At 43.1% G+C, this 19,034-nt stretch overlaps 1 protein-coding gene across 1 annotated transcript; it reads right to left on the minus strand.

Moving 5' to 3' along the window:
- Positions 1-63: 63 nt before the first annotated feature.
- On the minus strand, positions 64-18,813 carry LOC116684515 (palmitoyltransferase ZDHHC17; the record flags this gene model as incomplete). Its single annotated transcript, XM_032510105.1, has 12 exons — positions 64-2,675; positions 3,132-3,226; positions 3,330-3,487; positions 3,592-3,675; positions 5,496-5,589; positions 5,678-5,740; positions 6,094-6,218; positions 11,408-11,508; positions 12,322-12,464; positions 17,097-17,222; positions 17,378-17,540; positions 18,628-18,813. Coding segments are annotated over 12 exons (1,477 nt in total), but the record flags the coding sequence as incomplete, so codon positions are not given.
- Positions 18,814-19,034: the final 221 nt, after the last annotated feature.

Genomic DNA, 19,034 nt, shown 5'->3' on the forward strand with positions numbered 1-19,034 from the left:
GTCTGAAGGTGGGCAGAGAGGCACTGGAGATGATTATGTGCTTTATCTTTTTTACTTTAATTTTCCCACATGGCGAGGTGAGAGGGGAGACGGAACAGAAACATGTCAGGCTGCTGGAAGAACTATTGAGGACTGAAATGGCTTTAGATTCATGTCCCAGATGAGCAGAACCCTGCCCTAGAAAAACAAAAACACCAGTCTGCATTGACCTCGTGTCACGTTAAAGGCATGATGAGAACCCAAGTGGTTAGTTACTGGTACTGATATGAAATCAACCTTTGGCCTTTAAAGCACACAAAAAGCAGCTGCTGTATGTTGTCTTTGTAGGGCAGAAATGACATCAGTGGTTGGTTTGCAGGATGGGGGAGTGAAACATGGACTATGATGACATAACCGCCCCCTTCTGATGATGCAAACATGAGGCCCAAAAGTTCCAGAGGCCTAATGTAATATATAACCTCCCTCTGTCCTTAAACTATTGCATGATCACATTTCAGCTTTTAGAAAAAAAACAAAAGTTGGCGTCTGCCTTAGTTCTCTAGTGTCTTTGCTTTACAATTTGTACATCCAGTGGTATAACAAACCCAGCGATATATGACATAGAAATAAAAAATAAAAACCTTAAGGATGACTACAGAGTCCACAAGCATGGAACATTCAAATATATTACACACTTGCACAGTCAGGCCCGACTGGTAGTCTGGCGACCTGACAGAAAACTTCCACTAAACACACTGGATTTGAGAAAGAAAATAAAATAAAAGACAGACAAATGAACGCAATGCAGAAAAGTACTTGCAAATACATAACATTCACTATATACAGACACGTGGCTTGCCGGGCTGTCACCATGGTGATGACTATGGGGTTGGGGGCGTGACGGCGAGAGCCCAGCTGTCCCCAGCATCGTACATGCAGTGGAGTTTCTTGGCTGGGGCGCAGGGGGATTTAAGGTATTAAGGGGTTAAAATGCCTATAGACAGCAGTGTCGGACATCACTAAAAGCTATAGTCATACACTTGGAGTATAGTCACTTGATTTTCTTCTGTTTTGTTGGAAGAAATCCCCCAAACTCAAAAAAAGAAAGTAGACCCAGGAGCACCTTCAACTAACACTGACAAAAGGAAAGAAAATAGTTACAGAGAAAGATATTGTTTATGTACAGGTGCACATTCTTTACACTTCAGTCTGGCCTGCTGCTGCCTGCGGGGGGGTAGGGGGGGGGGGGGGGTTGGCCATGTCTGACTGGCCCCTCCTACTCCTCTCTGTAAACAATGGAAGCGTCGGTGTGAAGCGGCGCTGACGGGCCCGCGTGTTCAGTAACGGCCAAAAACAAATGATCAGTGCAATGTTGTAGGCAGACAAAAAAACAAATAAGACTTTACAGCTTTTGGAGAAAAAAACCATACGGAATGAACCTTTCTTGTAAACTCCCTGTCCTTCGACTGCATTCTCAACTCTGCTGTTAATAAATACGCTCGCTGCACCCGTCTATATACAGTTTATGGGAAAGTTCCCGGGCTTCCATGTCAAACTGCTACAGGTACTTCTTGTTGTCATAAAAACCTACTCAGCTAAAATGATGTGAAATGTTAAAATGATGGCGCTAGAACATAGCAACTTTGTCTATAAATAGTTTTAAATAAATATTCCTGTATCACATTGTCTGTAGGATATTTTCTGTCACGTCTACAGTGGTCGCCGCTGAAGGAATGCGCTTAATCTGGAATTATTACAGCACATCAAATGTTTCCAGGTTATTACTTTGAGTAAAAAACGCTTACATTTCCTCTTAAAATTGCGTGCAGCTTTCTTTCAGCAGGTGAGAAGCTGGACTCCTCCAGCGGCTCCACCTGTAACACTCTGATAAGTTCAACTATGTTGGCAAATCCTCATCCGCTCAACTCCAAAAAATAATCACGGTGCAAAATCATGACCTTAAAAAGACATTCCCTTATCTCTATTCACGGTTAAAAAGAAGTCCAAAACAACAACTTTCCTTCAGCTTTCCTAGCCACCACAGTTCATCATCCCAGGACCAGCAGAGTTCCTGAACCAATCCAAAACAAAAGGATACACACAGGGCACATCAACAGGGACACCATAAATAAGGAGAGAAAGTGGGAGGGGCTCCACGGCGCTGCAGCGTCACACCTCCACCACAAACAAGAGCTTTTATTTTGGAATTCCTCTGGTCCGTCGGCCTCTCTCCTCTCCGTTTGTGCCCGGCAGCACCAACCGTCCAAAGGGCTCAGGAGAAGAGACGAGGTGGAGGGTGGGGTGGGGTTGGGAATGTGGAGGTACTGTCTGATGTTGGAGAGTAGAAGTAGTAGTAGTAGTAGTAGAGGGTGGAGGTGAGGGCGGAGGGAGAGGCCTCGCCCCGTGACAGCATGCTAGTCCTGGCTCATTCTTTTCTAAGTCTTTTGATCGGTGAGGGAGAGATGGTCCAAAAAAAGCAAGCGCTCCCGACAACAGACGGGACAGTAATCATTCCAAAACTCACTTCCACCACCCCCCCCCCCCCCGTCCTCGTCCTCTACACCAGCTGGTAGCCCGAGCCAGACGTCTGGTCGTACTCTATTGTGTACTGCGTGGTCCAGTCCACGGCCATGGGCCGGATCAGACCGCAGCAGCGGATCTCAAAGAAATCGATGAGGTTTCTGAAGCAGCCGTGGCTGCAGGGGGGGGGGGGGGGGGGGGGGGGGGGGAGAGAGAGAGAGAGAGAGAGAGCAACATGAGTGGCATTAGTGTGAGGAAAGCACCATTCCAATTGTGCTGGAGGGGTGAAAACTAATTATTATATTGATATAGGGTCAGTCACACACTTCAGAAACCAGCACCTGTTGTCATCCCTAGATCTTTTTTTTTACTATTTAACTATTTTCTTTTAAATGTGAAATGCACTTGTTATTTTATCTCATCACTCCCCCCCTCTCATGTGCATATCAACCTTATTTATTTAAATGTTACGCCTGAATGCATGTGATGTCTCGTTTTTCATTGAACAGAAGAGCTCTTCAAATTCTGTTGTCTGTTACTATGACAACAAAGGTCTAAAACGGACCTTTTGAGAGCCATCACTGAATCGAGGACATTCTGCTCTCTGTAGCCAACAGGTGAAGATCACTTACTTGAAGGGGCTTTCGATGGACGTGGCTGTGACTTTAAAGTGCTTGTATCTCCGAGCGTTCATCCTCTCGTTGGTGGTGATTCCCAGAGCAGCGATCTAAGACAGGGAACTCTGAGAGGTCAGCCAACATTTCACACAGGGACACACAGCAATTCAAGCTCAACAGCTAATCCCGGTTTCTCCAAACGGAAATGCAGACCTGGTAGAGCTGACACATGATGAGCACGGCCACCCACATGAAGTGGAAGATGCTGTTGAGGAACATCCAGAACATCCAGGGGGAGCAGGAGGCGATCTGGGTCAGATAGAGCCAGAAACCATCCTTGGCATAACTGGTGGCACAGTGGAGCCTCCAGTCTGAGGGAGGAAGGAAGGAAGGAAGGGAGGAAAGGAAAGGAGGAAAGGAGTTAGCAGAGAGACACAACCAGGGAAAGAAATGGAAAAATGCTTCTCCTACTCACAGGAAATGCAGCCGTAGATCATCCAGCAGATCATGCAGAGCAGGAAGAAGAGATAACCCATGAAGTAGCGGTGATTCCCACTTCCTACAGAGGAGAAACCCCCACATCAGTTCCTGTTCTCAGCACCGTAGTCAGGTGTGGACCAAACAAGGCCCACATGAATACTCTGCTCCTGACTGGCTAGTAGTCCTTACCTAGGTACTGTCAGGACCTCATACTCTGCTTCTGACTGGCTAGTAGTCCTTACCTAGGTACTGTCAGGACCCTCATACTCTGCTTCTGACTGGCTAGTAGTCCTTACCTAGGTACTGTCAGGACCCTCATACTCTGCTCCTGACTGGCTAGTAGTCCTTACCTAGGTACTGTCAGGACCCTCATACTCTTTTCCTGACTGGCTAGTAGTCCTTACCTAGGTACTGTCAGGACCCTCATACTCTGCTTCTGACTGGCTAGTAGTCCTTACCTAGGTACTGTCAGGGCCCTCATACTCTGCTTCTGACTGGCTAGTAGTCCTTACCTAGGTACTGTCAGGACCCTCATACTCTGTTCCTGACTGGCTAGTAGTCCTTACCTAGGTACTGTCAGGACCCTCATACTCTGCTTCTGACTGGCTAGTAGTCCTTACCTAGGTACTGTCAGGACCCTCATACTCTGCTTCTGACTGGCTAGTAGTCCTTACCTAGGTACTGTCAGGGCCTCATACTCTGCTCCTGACTGGCTAGTAGTCCTTACCTAGGTACTGTCAGGGCCTCATACTCTGTTCCTGATTGGCTAGTAGTCCTTACCTAGGTACTGTCAGGGCCTCATACTCTGTTCCTGACTGGCTAGTAGTCCTTACCTAGGTACTGTCAGGGCCTCATACTCTGCTTCTGACTGGCTAGTAGTCCTTACCTAGGTACTGTCAGGGCCTCATACTCTGTTCCTGACTGGCTAGTAGTCCTTACCTAGGTGCTGAGCATGTTTGAAACCATGTAAACCCATTCTGATATAACTTCTAAATACAATTATGAACCTGAAAATTAGCATAATATGAGCACTTTAATACATTTTATCATGTTCTGTTCTTAACTAAGACTTTAGAAGTGTAAGAAATGATTTCAGGGGACATACAGTACATGAGGGGCTCCCCGGTATATTCTCAATCTTTTAAGGGGTCGATGACAAAAACAAACATAAAAGATGACAGATATTACAAAGAAAAACATAACAACATAAAGAACTACTGTGTTTGATGTTTTGAAAAATGATTTTCCAGGCCCCTGATCCCAGGAGTCATTTATCTGGGAGTGTTGTTTGCTCGGCCAGTTTTCCCCCATTTACAGCTTCTTCCTGACCACCTGCTTCCAAACAGGAAGAGCTACAGCCCCGGCCCTCCTTCCTTCCCCAACTGTCTCCGGCCTGCTCCACAGACGCCCTCTGGACACACACTCGCTTCCCCATGAAGAACGTAAAGCGATTAACAGATAATGAAAATAGTCAGCGATTAATTTAACAGTTGCCAACTAATCGATGAATCTCTGCGGCTCTAGTTGAGTTTTATGAAACTAATAATTCATCACTGAACACATGAATTGAAACTAACCTCAACGATCTACACTTAACGATGCACTCTGTCTGGAGTTAAATCCTTTCAAATGCAGTAATACATCTTTTTTCAGACTAAATCTGATGTTATTTGGAAAGGTATTCATTAAAGGTATCACAGCATTTCCCTCAACATGTGTTTCTGTTGTGTACCAGACCCAGACCCAGACCCAGAATAACCTGAGAGCAGAGGGCTCAGTCCGGACACATGCTGCTTCTTAGAGTGGAAAACGGAGCGGATATCAAACAGAAAAGAGCCACACTCTTTAGTCTGGGGAAGAAAATGTCAAACAGCTAATTGTGGGGGGGGGTTGACATACCGACACAGTTCCCCACCCAGGGACAGTGGTGGTCAAACTTGGCGATGCAGCGGTTGCACACGGCGCAGTGTTTGGACCTGACGGGCTTTCGTATCTATAGGAAACAGTCACAAAAGAAGTAAGAGGTTGTTGCCATTTTCCTCTGGAAGTGTCGTCTTGCAAGAAAGAAATAAAAAATGTACCAAGCAGGTGCTGCAGAATATGCTCAGATCCAGACTGCCCGTCTCTGCCAGCTCCACAATTGTCTGGAGGAAGGAAGCAAGAAACAAAAGCAGGATTTAAAAAAGAAAAAACAGACAGACAGAGACATGGCAGAAATATTTATGAATAACTGAGAACTGCTAACAATGCGGGGTAAATGTAGCTCTTCATCATTTACTGGGCCCGGTACAAAGCACAGAACCCGATGCCCCCCATTAGAAAGCTATAATGAGGGACAGAGAGGAAGCAAGACCAGAGGATAATCAGCCGGGATCTCTCGCTCACGTTAAAACTGATTAAATTAGGATTTACAACACATCCAAGAAAACATGTTCAAGTAGGGATTCAAACATGTCCTTTACAAAGGTTCCTGCTCGATTCTTTCCTGTAACTTTACCTTTTTCTTCTGCTCCTCTGATGCTTTGATAATTCCTGGGTCAGACTTCCAGGACTTGCCAAAGTTGTAGAAGAGAGCCAGCGTGTTGATCAGGAAGGGCATGTGGACAGTGGCAAAGGGGAGATGTGCTGCCAAGGTTAAGGAAGACGGACCAACAGCTTCTTCTGCATCGTTTTTTCTTTGTTATTGGAAAGACAGATGGGTCAACTGCCGGGTGTTTTCCATAACCAACACCCATTCTGGTGAACCACAGTACTACTGCCAGAGGACGGAAGACCTCAACCTCAGTTCAAGTCCCGCCACCTGAGCTGGATCCAAACAGAACTTAGTGCACAGCATTTAGAGCTGTAGTGTGAAGACGTTAACACATGGTGTCACGGTCACAAGTCACTATATTTATATATTAACCTTTTTTTTTTAAATAGTTTTTATTGTTAGAAGTGTTAAAGTTTGACATTTTGGTAAATGTACCTATTCAATTTCTTGCTGAGAGTTAGATAAAAAGATAAGATATGGTTCTCATGTCTGTATGGTAAATATGCAGGTGGCACCAGGAGACTCATTGAAAAAAGGCACTCGTTATAACTCCAGAACTTGCCTGCCATTTATCATGTTTTAGGTCAACATTTAAATAAAACCATTTCCTTGCATTTTTATGAAAATTACAGCAATCTGAGTCAGATTCTCACTTGATAGTAACTCGACTAACAGCAGCTATCTCATCTCACCCACTCAAGGAGAGAGCACGTCAGTCTGTCACCACAGCTCTTCATGACTTCCTACCATGTATCCATACAAGGAGACCGTAAACCAGTCCTGCTCTCACAGACACAAGTCTGTTCATTTGTGTAGATTCTTTGCTGACACAACAGAACAACGGCTCAGTCTGTGTGTCAGTTTTTCTCACTAAGTGTAGAAATATAGGAGGAAAAAAAGAGCATGCATGCTCACATTACTGGGCTGAGACCTGAACCCAAAGGGCACAGGTGTACAGATTCTACAGACTTGTGTATAACCATGGAGAGATAAGAGTGTATTCTGTGACAGATGTAGACTGATTAGCAGCAGAGTCTCTCTTCCAGGTGTGCATGAGTCAGCTGAATCCCACAGAGGGGCCCAGACTGGGAAAAGCCTCATCCCTGTGTGCTCATGTGTGACAGAAGAAAAACAAACTATGAAATAATTGTCAGTTTGGAATAGACACTGAAACCACACAGGCAGAGAATATTCTGTTTGAACTAGGGGGAAGATTCTGCATTTTAAAATGCCCTCTTTAAAGGTTGCAATGCTATTTCTTTTTAAAAATGATTGTTTTACATGCATCTTTTGCAGGAATGGAAGTTGGCTGACACTTCCATCTGTGGCAGAGATGTAAATGTGTGTGGATCATATTCTAAGCTTAAAATTAAACACCTGCACTGTTACTTTTGCAAGTTTAATGCATGGCAAAAAAAAAAAAAAAAATATATATATATATATATATATATATATATATATATATATATATATATGGGGGCTAGCGGAATCCTACAGGTTTTTAAAATGTGAGAAACCATTTGTCTTTGCAAGTGCATTCAGATCTGCCGCCATGCTGAGATGTACTTAGGCACAGCGGTGCCTCACGCTAAATGCTAACATCAGCATGATCATACTCACAATGTCAATGCTAACATGCATTGTGCGTTAAAGTCCAAACACTAATTAGCACAAACACAAAGTACAGCTGAGGGAATGTCACTGTATTATAGTCCTAAATTAGATTATCATTACATGAAAAGCTTTAACAAAGTTGTGAGAATTCAACCTGAGAGGAACATAAATATCTCTGCTAAATTGTATGGCAATCCATCCAATAGTGGAGACATTCCACTCAAAACCACAAATATCAACCTCATGGTGGCGATAATGGAAAGTCAGATGGTCACCAAAGTCAGCTTCATGACTGTCCTTTAAAATGTGGTGCCAATCCATCCAATACTTGATGTTTTAGTCTAGACCAAAGTGGTGGACCGACCAACGGACCAACCCTGCCAACCAGGGCACAGGTGTTTTGTTCAGCAGCCAAATGGCTATGGAAAGTTCAAATGTTACCAACCACCCTAATACCCATCTATCTTTTAAAAGGCTGAGGGGTGAGGTGTATTTAAGAAGGTTTCCCTAACAAACAGCAATAGGGTTCACAGAAGACTTGCAATGCAGTGCAGACAAAGTGAAATGAATGCTACATCAGTACAGTGCAAAACTCCAGGCATCATTAACTCTGATTTTTAGTGCACCTGCTGGATATGCATTAATGACGAAAGTCTATTGAGAAAAATTTGAAGTCTTTCTGCTCCACTTTTGTCATTTGAGCAGATTTCAGCCAGTCCTGAGGAGGCTAATGAGCTAACAATAGTTGAAAGAACTGGTGGATAGAAAGTTTGTGCGAGATACCGGGCAGCAGAACTACACCGCCTAATAGAGACGTGCTGAGAAACGTGCTACATCAAAACCCGTAATCTTCCCCCTCTGCACTGCATTGGCTTTTTGTTCATAAGTAGATGAAGAAAAGGTCCACAATTAGACGTGAAATGGAAATGTCTATTGTCTGATAAGATAATCAGGCCAGGACACTAGGACACTTTAAACCAGATGTTGGAATCCTTTAGCCCATGACACAAACGAAAACTTTATATTCTCATCCTTGAAGCCAAGTTCAATATTAAAACTGAAAGCTTGTATAAAATGCTGGGCATGAGTCCTTGGTTTATGTAAGCAGACTCTGAAAGGTCAGAGAGTGTAAACTGATACCTCCCCTGACACAACACACTGAAGAATACAAAGGAGGACATTAGACGAGGTTAAAGGCATCAGTATGCTTCAAACCAAGTGCTCATTGGATGGTCAAGCCGCTTTAAAACCCCTTCCCTCACAGCTTTCCAACGGCAGAATCAGGATGGGCTTTCCGTAACTTTCCAAAACTGACAATCCAACTAGCCATACAAATTGAGCACACATTTTAAAATGAATTTCCAGAAAATCAGCAAAAGAAAATTCAAATTAACATGTTTCCACAACTTTTGTTATGATAAACAGCTGGTGGCAGTTGTTGAATCGCCGTCTACAATGACCGGCTTTCACCCTGCCTCCAAGTGTCTGGGAACAGTTATAACCACTTTTGCCTTCAGACCCGTTCTTCAGAAGACATGTTGTACAAACTAATTTATTCTGAGCATAAACCAACCTCATCTATGGTGGCCATCGGGTAATTTTGCTTGAGGGTAGCAGTGTGAACAGTTTCACTCATATGTTAGCTTTGAATTTATCATTAACTTCTAGGTAAAACAAGCATCAAACCATCCAGCCCCACGGTACCATGCTCCTGATTTGCATATCACTTGATTTGCATAAATACATGTGATTAGAAAAAAAGTACTCATTTGCATGCAAGTAGGCAACAAGAATAAGAACCAACTGTCCACCTGAGTGAGAGAGTGGCCACAGTTCACAACAGATAGCCCATGTCTGCAACGCTGCAGGAGAAAAGCTAAACTCCCTGAGCTGTCAGGAACATGAAACGGCATGTCTTTCAACTAACAAGACAGACAAAAGACACCGTTACAGGAAATAGATTCACGGCAGATAAAGAGCACAGGCTTAACGACAAAATTGATAGTTGGAGGGTAAAATAGAAGTCTGAAAGAACAATGGTTTTCACAAGGAAATGCCTTCACACAGGAAAGATCCTGCCTGCAGTCAAAGGGGCAACTTTTGAGCCATGTACAAACAAACATTTAGCAGACTACATGATGGAGTGCAACATAACCGCTGCTCTTTGAGGATGAATGCAAATATGTAAACCTGGCTTAGGGAGCAGATCAACAACAGGTCATTGTGTTAGATGCCTTCCATCAATTTTAGGTCTGGTAGACAAACCATACAAAACACAACTCTGCCAGCATTTTCAAATTACTGAAAAAACAGAACAGTTTTCTTCTTTAATAAGCTCAGGTCAAAGACATCGTACTCTCCCTTTCCATTAGCAGAGCAGCGAGGCATAAAATGAAATGCCTTGCACAAACGAGAGCTCCCCTCTCACCTTTGGCAATCAGTAGTTTCTGAACACAAAGGTGATTCTTCCATGAACAAAAATGTGAGTGCAGTCGAGCTCATGCCAACAGAAACACTTTGGAGTCGCTTCACTGGGTTTCACCCAGCAGCTGTTACACACCAAACTCCATGTTCACAATTCTAATACAGCAACATTCACCCAAAACTAAGCCGCTGCTTCACTGAGACATGCAACACATTAGTACTTAAATAGCTATCACAACTGGACCCTGAGGCATTTGTTTAATGTAGTTTCCAACAACTCCTTCTGCTCTTTACATAAACCTTTCCCACTTACAGTCCACTGAAACTGGCCTGTAACTTAATCTCACTGATGTTGCAGCCGGCCAACACAAGTACTTTTCTACTCTTCAACCAAAATGCATCACAAGCAGCAGAAAGCAGTACAAATCTATTTTACAGGCCCATATTTTATTAAGAACCTCGCTGCTTGGAGAACATGCCAAATGTACAAATGGTCCTAACGGATTCATGAAAGCTCTTGGCTTTATGTTGAATGACTTGTGCAATTGTTATTAGCTATGAATAGAGAGTCCCATTTCAACCAGCTTGTGACACAAATGCAAGGCTTTGAGTAGATGTCTCTTTCCAGACAGTGCGTGCAAGGTCTCAAAGCTCTGGCATGCTTCACACAAATGGGTGAATAAGACTAAATTAGGTGGACAGAAAAGCCCAACTATCACTTATCACATCTATTGAAAAGAGCTACAAAGGACAAAACAATAATTTGACTCATGGCCTAATGTTGCATTTAATGTAGAGGAGTGGTTTAGGCCACCTGGGCGGTTGTTTGACGAAATGCTCAGACCATGTGGGCTTTAAAGACCATTATTAAAAATCTGAAAGGTTAGAGCTTGATCCAAGAAACAGTCAGTGTTTCTAGGTGAAGATTATTAACTTCTCTCGAACAGAGTCCCTCTGGACAAGACTCCTCAAGAAGCAGCTAAATGCCAAAAGTGTAAACGACTTGGTTTTAACAGAAGTCATCCATCAGAGACTGACGTGTAGCAATAGCCAACATGGAAATTAGGAACACAATTATTTAGTTTCAAACTGGAAAATGTCTGACGGATCAACTACAAGATTCTGTATGACCAGACAAAGTTAATTCTCATTTTGCACAGAACTAGGGATGCTAATTTACATTCCTCCCTTTAAGAAAACAAAGTCAACAGCTGATGCAGTCTGGGACAGAAAAGGATATCGTTCCAGAACCAGTAGAACCAGGTGGCGTACATCCAGAACTTGGTGGCCAGATAGATTCCCAGAGGGAGAGCGCTGTGCATGGAGTGGTCGAAGAAAGCCCTGTACAGAGAGATAGAGGGAAAGAGAGAGAGAGAAGAGTTATTAGCAGTGTATTTAAAATGGCCATGGTTAAGTTCTGAGTTTTTGATTTTCATTTAAAGGTGCCATTGTCTTTTTTCTGCACTGCACTGCACTTCCTAACAAATGCAAGCATGCATGCAATGACCAGCAGCAAAAAAATAAACCAAACCATAACCTTATGACATACAGGCACCATTGTGTTTTTTACCAATACAGTATTGCAAGAATGTCAGTAAATTTAAAGCTAACACGCTGGGTAATGTGTGTTGTAGTCACAGAGCTAACAGTAGTGAGGGGCACAACCCACCGTACCAGCAAGCCCAGATGGCAGTGGTGATGGGGCTTAAGCAGGGGGTACAGAGTGAGTGGGTGTGCGTGTGTGTGTGTGTGTGTGTGTAAGGGAGCATGTTTATTTGCGGGTGGGCCATATAGCCTGTGTGTATAATGTGCCAAGTACATGTATTATATTATACCGTGTAGTATGATCTTGGTATCGTTGTTGGTCATATAGAGGCATCAGTATCGAGACGGTTTCATTACCACTTAAAATGTAATTTTAGTTGCTTTTAGTATTTAAGCAATAACTGGCAGGGAAAAGACTTGTAGGAAATTTGAGTACAGAACACAAGGTTCACATAACATATGCCTTGTGTGTGTGTGTGTGTGTGTATGTGTGTGTGTGTGTGTGTGTGTGTGTGTGTGTGTGTGTGTGTGTGTGTGTGTGTGTGTGTGTGTGTGTGTGTGTGTGTGTGTGAGAGGGGGGAGAGAGAGAGATATGTAATTGAGACACACTTGGAGAGAAACTGCACGGTGATCCAGACGCCGGCATACATGAGGCCCTTGATCAACCACGAGTCGATGTCCAGATCAGCGATGAAGCCAACGAGCCAGATGACTAGGAAGGGTGTTGCCAGCATCACCTTCTGCCTGAACTCCTGCAGGAGCCAGAGAGGAAGGAGACCGATTTGGATAAGGATGGGAAGGAAAGACATATATGAGGAGAGAAGACGTGTAGTAAACGTGGTGAAAAAGAAAAAGAAGAGAGGACAAAGCATTGATGTGAGAGATATATTTGATAGGAAACAGAAGTAAGTTGGACAAGAGATAAGACAGAAAAGGAGCAAGGGTTTACAATCTGATGTAAAAGTAAAAAATATGTCCTTTAATCATCATTCATGACTAAAAACAAACTCCTGGGGGATCAGATACAGTACACATTTCCAAGATTTTCTTTTGGAAACAAGAGTGCACACAGCAGTTTGTTTTGAATATCAGAAGAGTTATGAGACAAATCATACCAGATTTATGATTCAAAGGTTCATGGTTAAAACTTTACAAGCGACTTTAGCATTTGTTTATTCATTACAATAGATAGCACACAATAAAGCAGGCATGATGTAGATCATATTTGTTAATACAGCCAAATGTGGGGGTATAAAGAGTGAGGTGTCCCAACACTGGCTACATGAAATGTAATATTTAGTTCATACAAATCAAGCATTACATCTTTTTATAGCCTTTTGTATTTTTACACATTCAACTCTTTCAACAACCCAAGCAAGTTAGATGTATTCTACTCTACTAACTACATCACTGGGCCTGACACGAGGGATCTGGACTAAAGTTGAGACAAACCTCATGCAATAGTTTTGTGTCTAGTTCTTACCCGTTTTAACTAATAATTTCCCAGCAGACAAGTGGAAAGACAACACCACATTTAAGCAGAGTTAAAATAGAGTTTTAAGTAGCATGCCTGGTCTTTTACATTTCTGAAAGCAACATCAGCAGAAACACTGACATAGAAACCAACACAAAGATCATTTTTACACATCTACTAGGGTGGGAAACTATGTTTTGGCTGTGGTTGATACATTAGTTTGCTGTAACCAGGGCCCCCTACAGAGTAGGGGTGGCACGGTTCATGAAAAAACATCCAAAGCGTTCAGTTTGCTTGTCTCGGTTCGGAGCATGTGTACGTCGCACAGTTCGACGCAAGCGCAACTGAAAACCTTTGGCCTAAGGTTGCTGGAAACGGCTGGAAACTGTCCAATATGACAGCCGATCTTTGTCTACCTGCCTGCTCTTGTCCTCTTTAATGTAAATAGATTGTTGTTTTCTAGTCTTAACCTAGGGCTGCACAAATAATCAAGTTTTAATCACAATTACGGCTTCCCACAATCACATTTGCTTGATCAAGCAATATTTTAAATGCGTCATTCCGTTCATAGAACGCTTTGAGTTTATTTGCAAAGCCAATCTACCCCTCCGTAAACCTCTGTCTGATCATGAGCCAGTCAGAGTTGTTCCTGCACCGCATGCAGCTTAGTTTCTAGATGAGACAGTCCCAGAGGACAGAGGGACGGGAGGAAAACTCAACAGATAGCAGTCGGTTATACGTTGGTCTCAAGGTTTACCAGTTTACCAGTAAACGCAACATTTCGTCCCATCTGTGTTGTTTTTCAGACAACAGCAGTGACCAGTGCTAGTTAGTGTCTCTTAGCTCACAGGGTTCTAGGGTGCTAGTTAGTGTCTGTTAGCTCACATGGTTCTAGAGTGCTAGTTAGTGTCTCTTAGCTCACAGGGTTCTAGGGTGCTAGTTAGTGTCTGTTAGCTCACAGGGTTCTAGGGTGCTAGTTAGTGTCTGTTAGCTCACATGGTTCTAGAGTGCTAGGTAGTGTCTCTTAGCTCACAGGGTTCTAGGGTGCTAGTTAGTGTCTGTTAGCTCACAGGGCTCTAGGGTGCTAGTTAGTGTCTGTTAGCTCACATGGTTCTAGAGTGCTAGGTAGTGTCTCTTAGCTCACAGGGTTCTAGGGTGCTAGTTAGTGTCTGTTAGCTCACATGGTTCTAGAGTGCTAGTTAGTGTCTCTTAGCTCACAGGGTTCTAGGGTGCTAGTTAGTGTCTGTTAGCTCACAGGGTTCTAGGGTGCTAGTTAGTGTCTGTTAGCTCACATGGTTCTAGAGTGCTAGGTAGTGTCTCTTAGCTCACAGGGTTCTAGGGTGCTAGTTAGTGTCTGTTAGCTCACAGGGCTCTAGGGTGCTAGTTAGTGTCTGTTAGCTCACATGGTTCTAGAGTGCTAGGTAGTGTCTCTTAGCTCACAGGGTTCTAGGGTGCTAGTTAGTGTCTGTTAGCTCACAGGGTTCTAGGGTGCTAGTTAGTGTCTCTTAGCTCACAGGGCTCTAGGGTGCTAGTTAGTGTCTGTTAGCTCACAGGGCTCTAGGGTGCTAGTTAGTGTCTGTTAGCTCACAGGGCTCTAGGGTGCTAGTTAGTGTCTGTTAGCTCACAGGGCTCTAGGGTGCTAGTTAGTGTCTGTTAGCTCACAGGGCTCTAGGGTGCTAGTTAGTGTCTGTTAGCTCACAGGGTTCTAGGGTGCTAGTTAGTGTCTGTTAGCTCACAGGGCTCTAGGGTGCTAGTTAGTGTCTGTTAGCTCACAGGGTTCTAGGGTGCTAGGTAGTGTTTGTTAGCTCACAGGGCTCTATGGTGCTAGTTAGTGTCTGTTAGCTCACAGGGTTCTAGGGTGCTAGTTAGAGTCTGTTAGCTCACAGGGCTCTAGGGTGCTAGTTAGAGTCTGTTAGCCAGCCCCGCCCCCATTCACTCACACACGGCTCCCAACAACATGGAGACACAGCCCCGCCCCCATTAACTCACACGGCCCCCAGCAACACAGAGAGACACAGCGGCCTCCGGTCCACACTTCTGACATTTGTCCAGTTTTCATTATTATTAACACAGCTGTATCTTGTTAAGCATAAGAAGCAAATCTGTATCTGTACCAGTGTTTCAGTTCCATAACTCTTTGCTATCGCGGTCGCCATGGCAAAAACCCAGAAGAAGTTATTGAATGCAGTGAACTTCAGTTTGATGAGTCATAGCGTGTGAGACGGAGCGTGCTGGACCTGGGCCAGAGATACAACCCATGGCCTGAATATCATAGTTCATAAAAATGCAGCCGAGTGACGATACAGACATTTCATGCGCACGACGTGTGTAACTCCGCTGACCCGCCATTCGACCCGTGCTGGACCCATTCATAATGAGTCAGCCGTCTCTCTGTGAGTAGCATATGCATAGACTCTAGCTATACTATTAATATTAACAGTCATAGAGCATACAACTTCAATGTATGTGAAAGCAGTTATAAATAGCATTTGTGAGAATAAAATTTGTTCTGGTTAAAATCAACAAATAATCATGATCTCAATATTGATTAAAATAATCGTGATTATCATTTTGACCATAATTGTGCAGCCCATTCTTAACAACTACTTAAAGAGCTTTTACATAGTACATAGTTCATCTCGAACAAGCCTTTTGCGAGTGAGAGAAGAGGTGTGGACAAGCGACCAACAAAATGTACAGGGAAAGACGGTCCTGCCAACCTGTATACGGGTGATGTACACAGGTATACATCAAAGTCCGCTGGAACGACTTTCTCACTCTAAAGTTGCTGAAACAGCTGCTGTTTCAATCCTGTTGGCTCTCTGCAGCGGGCGGGGCTGCTCAGTTCCCCCCCGCGACGGACGAGCACGCACGCGATGGATGCAGGAAAAAACGAAGATGAGACATACAGGATAACCTAATTTGGGATTTTAAGTGCAATGCTATGTTAAAGTCCAATAAGTCCTTTATCAAACCGTATGAACGAGTGTCCCAGCCCAGGATAGGAAATTAACTAACAATGTCAACAAGCCACTGACACACATGCTCAAATTTGATTCATTCAACAAATTACTGTTTTTTTTCTTTAATCCACCAGCCATTTATATATTATACCAACATTTGCAGCATTCTGAGCCTTTTCGGTAAGGTTACTAGGAAAACTCAGCCTAGAGTACTTTTATTTTCTTTTTATTAAAAAAACTTATTCAAAAGACTTAGCTTTAAGAGTTCCTTTTTTTTTCTTTTAAAGGACACCATTTTTGTAAGAGCTACACTGAAGTTGACAAATGCAAGTTATTTCAATTGATATACTGTAATATTTCAATCTTCGTGTGCTAAAAAGGCACATTCGTTCCTGTAAATGGCAACACAGTCTCGTTTTTTTTGCCAAATAAACAAAAAGCTTGTTGAAGTCATTAATGTCTTCCCTCTTGTTGTATCAAAATCTCCCCTTGCTGTCCTCAGAGATGGTCCCAACGCATATAGTCAAGTCAAATTCAGTTTGTGCATGATTACTTGATATTAACCATTTTTTAATACTGTATCCAACATAGTGGATAATTAAGATGTATATCATAGGCGGAAGTATATTTCTGGAGTGTTAAAGATTAAAAGAAAAAATAACAAGAACCTTACAGAACCGTGGGCTTTGTGAACCGTGCCAACCCTGCTGTAGATTGTTCATGTTCGATCGAGTACTAACTGGAGTATAAGCGTGGATTTATCAAGACACGTGTCATTTAGCACCCAATATGGTGAGACTGGACACTAAAAAAGTTATTTTAATCCTTTATTTTCCAGTTGTTGTGATGTTAAACATAACCTGTCATTTAAGAGTCCTCTCCTGTCTGTGTGTGTGTGTGTGTGTGTGTGTGTGTGTGTGTGTGTGTGTGTGTGTGTGTGTGTGTACCTTGTCCATCTTCAGTCTCTTCAGGTATGAAGGGCTGTCGTAGCCTTTGGCCTGCCGTGCTTCCTGTAAGTGATTGATCATCCAAACGTTCTTCCGTTGCTTGGCGAGATCTAGCGGTGTTTCACCCTACAGAAAACAACACAAGACCAGTCGGTACACACCTCCCATCACAAAGGCCTCTGGCTGCATTTCCACCATTCTTAGTGCCAGTGTCTCATTTGTCTACATATTGCAGTACAGGTTCCCCAAGATGTCGGTTGGCGCCATGAGGAAGGCCTTGCCTTGATTTTCTGTGCATCGACGTTAGCGTTGGCGTCCAGCAGCAGGCTGATGACTGTGGTGTTGCCGGCCAGCACGGCCCAGTGCAGCGCTGTGTTCTTGTGATATTTGTCGCCCAGGTTGACAGACACATTAAAGGTCAGTAGCAGCCGGGTGGGATCCACACTGTCACACAGAGGACGAAATCAAGGCAAGGTAAATCAAACTAGGTTGAAACCCACCTCCCAAACAGACTTGTCACAAGGAAGGAGGACAAAGTCAAGACAACAAAAAGGTGATTAAAAGGAATAGGACAGCTGGAAAGTCTAAGTTTGGGACTTGAATCTGGCTAATTTTTAACACTTTATAACCAAACACCATTGGCTTAAACTACTCTTTTTGTGACACAGGATTAGAGCAGCACCTAACAAATGATTTTATTATTGATTTTCTGATCTGTTATTTTCTTTAAAATTACTTGTAATCTGGTTATAATGTCCCACAGCCCAACGTGACATCTTCAAATGCCAAGAAAATAGCACTCAAAAGGCTAGAACCAGACATTATTAAGGCAGTTTTTTCTGGAAAAAGCAACACATTCAAATGCTAGAAAGCCATCAATGTCATGTCACAATCCATTACTGTATTATTAACAGAACGTATGAATCAGCAATGCTAGGACTGGTTTCCCTGTGTTTGCAGTCTGTCTGTTCTGTGTGTGGCTGCAGTCAGCAGAAACATGCTCTAGCTTGAATGGGGCTGTCAGTGCACCTCTGCACCATGCAAGTGCCAGTATTTCACACTTCTTCCAGGCATCAGTTTCTTTATTTGAGGTTGTAATTTACTCAATCATTAAGATTTCTTGTCGAGGCACACCGCGCTGTAACAGCAAATGTGGGGACGTGTACACTTATATGGATATTATATTGACATCGATATATGAGGCTAGGTATCGTCTTAAATTCTGGATACTGTAACATGACACAAGTGTTGTCTTTTCCTGCTTTTAAAGGCTATATTACAGGAAAGTGATGTCATTTCTTAAACTTACCAGTTGTTTTTATTTGCCTTTGCCCACTTAGTCATTGTGTCCGTATTATTGTTGATTATTTATCAAAATTGTGTAACTATTTAGTGAAAGCACCAATAATAAACCCAACAACATCTCTGCGATATCTACATCAATGTATTGGATCATAAATAATGTGACATTTGATTTTCTCCATATTGCCCAGCTCTATGTACACTTCCACAAATGATCAAAGGTACACACCTGTGTGTCCTGTAAGCCGCCCACATCAGAGGAGTCATGCCGTTCTGATCCATCATGTCCACATCCTGACAAAGAGGGAAGATACAATCTAAACAACTGAAGGAGAAGTGAGATGTGGATGGGAAAGCAATAGAGCTCCCCCTGATGGAGAATATGGGGACTACATGATTTCTTGTCCCAAAGTGGCTGACAAAACCAAATGACACAGACACAAACAGGAAAAAGAGATATGATGCAATGGAGGATGTTCAGTTCCTATTTTAGCAATAACCTCCTCTTGTATTTATTCTTAAACATTCTGATGGTTCATATTAAGCAAAGATCTCCTGTCACAAGACCACAGATGAGTTTTAACATTTGGTTTTCTTCCTGACAAGTGGGCTGCAGTGTTGGTGTTTCCTACCTGT

Source organism: Etheostoma spectabile, unplaced genomic scaffold, assembly GCF_008692095.1.
Source record: "Etheostoma spectabile isolate EspeVRDwgs_2016 unplaced genomic scaffold, UIUC_Espe_1.0 scaffold00019302, whole genome shotgun sequence".
NCBI lineage: Eukaryota > Metazoa > Chordata > Actinopteri > Perciformes > Percidae > Etheostoma > Etheostoma spectabile.